At 37.5% G+C, this 5,260-nt stretch overlaps 2 protein-coding genes across 9 annotated transcripts in view; both read right to left on the reverse strand.

Moving 5' to 3' along the window:
- LOC111870390 (serine hydroxymethyltransferase, mitochondrial-like) overlaps positions 1-3,168 on the reverse strand; it is a 16,295-nt gene extending 13,127 nt beyond the window's left edge. Inside the window, exon 1 of one of the 2 annotated variants that reach the window (XM_023862638.2) lies at positions 2,064-3,168. In XM_023862638.2, the coding sequence (XP_023718406.2) occupies positions 2,064-2,105 (42 nt within the window). In that variant the 5' untranslated portion in view covers positions 2,106-3,168. Of the gene's footprint in view, positions 1-1,807; positions 2,034-2,063 lie in introns of those variants that run through there. The other variant, XM_033753825.1, reaches the window with a different exon arrangement.
- Positions 3,169-3,366: 198 nt separating this feature from the next.
- Positions 3,367-5,260, reverse strand: part of LOC111870386 (ATP-dependent translocase ABCB1) — a 59,348-nt gene continuing 57,454 nt past the window's right edge. For all 7 annotated transcript variants that reach the window (XM_023862635.2, XM_033753824.1, XM_033753820.1 and 4 more), the window contains one exon: positions 3,367-4,043. The gene's annotated coding sequence lies outside the window, so the exon portion shown is untranslated. The remainder of the gene's footprint in view (positions 4,044-5,260) is intronic.

Raw genomic sequence — 5,260 nt, forward strand, 5'->3', positions numbered from 1 at the left:
TCCTAACTGAATCATAGGCTTTCTTGAAGTCTATGGATAGCTGATGTACTGTCTCATTATACTTGCATTTTTTCTCCAATATCTGATGAATGCAGAAGATCTGATCTGTAGTTGATCTGTTATGTTGAAACCCACACGGATGATCCCCAATAATTTCATCTATGTATGGACTTAACCTTGAGAGAATAATATTGTATAAAATTTTGTACGAAGTTGATACCAGTGATATCCCTGATAATTACTACAGTCAGTTTTTATCACCCTTCTTGTGAACTGGTACAATAATAGATTCCTTCCACTGATCAGGCAATTTTTCCTTATGCCAAATAGAAGTAATTAGACTGTGGATTTTAGAACATAATATTTCGCCTCCTGCTTGAATAAGTTCTGCCGGAATTTGATCACTACCTGGCGATTTATACCATTTCAATTTTGCAATAGCACTTTCAACCTCAAAAGGGCTAGGATCTGGTACTAACAACTCAGCTGTATGGATTTCTGTCTGCCTAACATCACTGCCCTATGTACATTCAAGAACTGAAATAAGTAGTTCCTCCACCTATTCAAAATGTTGTGGAAATCTACAAGCAGATCGCCATTCTCATCCTTCGCTATGTTACTGTTAGATTGGTAACCCCTCTTAAAGTCATTAATATGTATGCAACATGTATGTAACATTCAGTATTCAAAAATGAAAAGAAGTGCTGAAAAGAAATTATTCATATACAGTACCTTTGCACATCATCTGCCACGGAGGAAATCCCACAGAAAATTTTGTAGGAAGCATCATGACAGTAAAGCACATATGGGAAGCAAAGATTCGAACTGCAAGTATTATAACAAGATTATGTTCTACAGGATCAGTACTGGACAAAAGGAAATCCCAAAATGACACAATTACTGAAGAAAATTTTGATGACACCAGTACTCAGTTAGAAGCAAGCTTGATGAATTAATTACATCTTTAAGGTCTTCAGTGTGGGCTGGCAAAAAGTACAGCTCATGTTGCTATAACAGTGCTAAAGTTTCACCTTACAAAACTAGTCATACATAGCCTTTTGCCTCCATACTGTGAAGCAAAAATTTGATACAGTATGTGATTTTTTAAATCGGTATTCAATGGATGTCTTGAACCAGAATGCATGTTTTATTTTGATAAGGTGTAATTCACTTTTAGTGGTCATGTAGACAGTCAAAATAACAGATATAGGAGCAGAGAAAATTCCCTTGCTGTTGATGAAGCAACATTACACAATTTAAAAGTTGAAATTTTGTGTGCAATTCATGAACATAGGATAAATGAACCTGTGTTTCTTCATAAAACAATATATTCTGAATGAAAAAGTTAAATAGTTCCGTCCAGTGTGACTGGTTAAAGATTTTCTTATTTCAATTATTCATGCTCTTACATGTTTCGGTTCTTCAGAGGGACACCTTTACATCAATACTGTTAGAAGAAAATCTTAACCAGTCACAATGGACAGAACTATTTAATTTTTTAATAATATTAGTGTGACGGACCAGAATGAAACAAATCATATTCTGAATGTTATGAGTATGTGAGGCTGATTCAGTCACCTATGTTTTATCAACTGTCTGATGAAGAAAAATCATAAGTACATTTTATGCAACATAGTGCTCAGCATACATTGTGGATTGTTCCAGGGATGCATCAAATGGATAACTTCTTCCTTGTAAACACTTTCCAATTCATCATTTACCTACCATCCCACTATTCTACAATGTATAAAAATTTTTGTAGCTGCATTATATTTCTTAATTCAAAGCGTATAAATTTCTCACATACATCACTTTTGGTATCAGCAGTGACACTCCGATTCCATAATATGTTCTGTCAACAGAAAACTGCTTACATTAAGAATAATAATGATGTTCATTTACTAGTTTACTGGGTACACGTAAACATAACCTCAAATTAGTACACAAATTCAACTAATTACATAGTATTTTAACCATGTTATACGAATATGGAGCAGGATTTTTCAAACCTTTCACAAATTTTTACCAGCATTACTGGCTGTTAAAAATAAGTACATACTCACGTGTCGAATATTTGGCAACACATGTGGCATTAGCGTGAACATGGTGAAACGTGGCTAACAGTACGTGCTGATGAAGTATGTATTTCAGTAGAACAATAGCTGAATTCACAGTTTGGAATAAAGTTATAAATGTGTTATCAACAACGATATAAATAAACATACTGCCCTTCGATCTTAGATTACTTTGAGGTCAACCAGTATAGCCAATATAAGGCAACAGTACATTGTAAATCACATTCTCCTGGGATCACGAAATGCAGGCTTCAAGTCAAGCTTCTGGATTGCCAGAATTGCATGAAAATATGCCGTTTTGGCGAAATAATCCGTATCTGAAACCGAAGGATAATTTTTTTTGAAGCCACAGAATTCGAAATCCGTGCTCGACTCTTTTCGCGGTCCATGTGAAACATCGGGCGAGTTTATTATAAGTAGCATTTAATCAAAACTAAAATCTACATCAAACTTAATATACCCTCCCCATATTACGTATGGTATGACGTTTGAGTCGCTATAGTATCGCTATTTTTGTGGTTTACTTCATTATCTCTCATGCCATTTTCGGGTCATATTCCTATGTAGCGTAAAATTAGCATCGGACGCAACTTACTACTCCGCCAACTTCAATGTTTCAGTACCTCCTGGTGAACCGTGTGAAATTTTTGGACATTTATCAAATTCTTCATTTTGTGCTGTTGCTCTTAGAGCGATATAAACTGCACTAATTTAGTTTGTGAGACGGCGTCCTTCTCTGATTTTTATCATACTTTCCTTACTTTGTAAAAATAAAAGTCGGCTTATGAGATCATCATGCTGTCTGTGAATTACCCCTCCCCTCCATAAACTTCTGAATGCCTGAGCCAAACTTCATTGAATCCAGTATGTATATCATGGCACCTAAGCTCATGTCAACGGCATACTCATAAATCCCCTCCTTCAGTCTGTGTGCCTGTATGTATTCCCCCTGCCCCCCGCCACCAAGTTTCTTAGCAACGACTCGCTAGAAACGTTCCCGCTGCAGCGAACACATAAAACTCATACTTCTCCTGTTTGTCCTACCAGCATAACCGTTCTGCATTGTAGACACACATATTATTTTGCAGTCAGTTTTCATTGCTCATGCATGTTATTCCCTGTATTCTTCTAATTCTATGCTATTGCACAAACATCCATCACTTCAGCCACACTCTGGGCAGCACACCATAAGATCCCTTTTTTTCTACAATTATTTCATACAAAGAAAGTCTAAGACTCCTTTTCCCAGTTTACTGAGGAAATGCAGGATATTTAAAAAAAATTACACACATTTCATAAATAAAACAGACATTTTATTAAAACTAACCCCTTACAAATGTCAGCATTAGAAATTAGTGCATCAGTGAACCTAGCCTGGGTGTTCAAAATGACCACTGTTAGCTTTTTAACACTATTCACAGCAGTCAGGAACTGACTAACAAGTGGCCACTAAGTTTGTGCTGGGATGGCTGCACATGACCGTTCAGCTTTCTATGGGAGTTCTTAATGTGTTCGTGCTGTACACTTTGCTTCATCAGCCCAAACAGTTATGTCCAGCAATTGTGCATCCTCATTCAACCTTCCTCCGAACCCATTCACGATACTCAAGTCTGTGGTCAGGACTGTCTTCATTAACTCTGCCATGTAGTATTCCCATTTAATTGTTTTTAGAATCCAGAAATTCCAGTCTCACTAGCAGATTTACACCTTACAGATTTCTTCAGTGAGCATGTGAACTGCTGTAACACCACAGCAGAAATGCCCTCACTTGTTGTGCACCGTCTACCAGTTTGTTGCTTAGCCATGTCTTTTACAGTACTGTATACCTCAAAATTGTCTCAAATTCTTGTGATTGTTAGTATGTTGGAGGGCTGCTTTCAAATGCATGGTTGTAGTTTTTCCATTTCCAGTACCACTTCAAAATTAATTGGCACTGCTCAAAACTTGACCCTCTGCCACTGTGCATAGCTGCAAATCATGAGAAATGGTACTTTAGTGCCATCTGTTACATGCAGACCACACTACATTCCCACAGTAGAAAGACCATGCTGAATAACAAAGCAAATATTTCATATTAAAATGTGCACACATTTTTTGGGACACTCTGTATTAGCAAATTGGTTACCAAGAAATGGACTATTTCCACATCCTAGGATTTTTGCCTGTATGGATATATGGAAAATAAAGGCCTGAAATGTTTATTTTAGCGATGTTATGTCACTGTACCCTGATGCTGAAACCTACACTCCAGTTAGTTACTAACCCTGAGCCATGCATGAAGGTAGAGCACTAATGGTACCATAGAGAACACACAAAATTATTTACAGTGTCCAGCATTTCGTATCATCAATATTCACTGCCATCTCTATTATAAGATTCCTTTCATCCAATGCACCAAGTGTTCTAGTACACAAGCCGGAGCTTTCTAGTTTTCCTTCATGAAAATTTTATATGAAGTTCATAGCAGTGATATCCCCCGATAATTACTACACTTAGTTTTATCACCCTTCTTGTGAACTGGTACAATAATAGACGCCTTCCACTGATCAGGCAATTTTCCTTATGCCAAATAGAAGTAATTAGATTGTGGATCTTAGAACATAATATTTCGCCTCCTGCTTGAATAAGTTCTGCCGGAATTTGATCACTACCTGGCGATTTATACCGTTTCAATTTTGCAATAGCACTTTCAACTTCAAAAGGGCTAGGATCAGGTATTAACAGCTCAGCTGTATTTATTTCTGTCTGCCTAACAGCACTGACCCTATGTACAGGGGATGGATAAAAATATGGAAACACCTCGTGAAATGCATGCCTGAAATGTTTATTTTAGCGATGTTTGTAGGTCACGCTGTCGTATCTGCCCAACACCACTACCTGTACAACCTCCGCAATACGTTGCAAGCTTCATTTGTTGTCGAGACAGTGTTCTGTGCAATTTTTTGCGCATCATGTCAGAGCTAACAGAATTCTAACACAGGCAAATTGTTGGGGCCCATATGGTGGGTGCTTCCGTAACCAAGGTAGCCGAGGTTTTTGGTGTTTTACAAGGCACAGTATCCAAGATTATGACCGCATACAGGAGGACTGAAAAAACCGCATCCAATAAACACCAGTATGGATGGAAATGTGTGTTGAGTGATCGAGACAGACGAACATTGCGTAGGATTGTGACGAAAAGTAAG

Source organism: Cryptotermes secundus, unplaced genomic scaffold (genome assembly GCF_002891405.2).
Source record: "Cryptotermes secundus unplaced genomic scaffold, Csec_1.0 scaffold1005, whole genome shotgun sequence".
In the NCBI taxonomy this organism is placed as follows: domain Eukaryota; kingdom Metazoa; phylum Arthropoda; class Insecta; order Blattodea; family Kalotermitidae; genus Cryptotermes; species Cryptotermes secundus.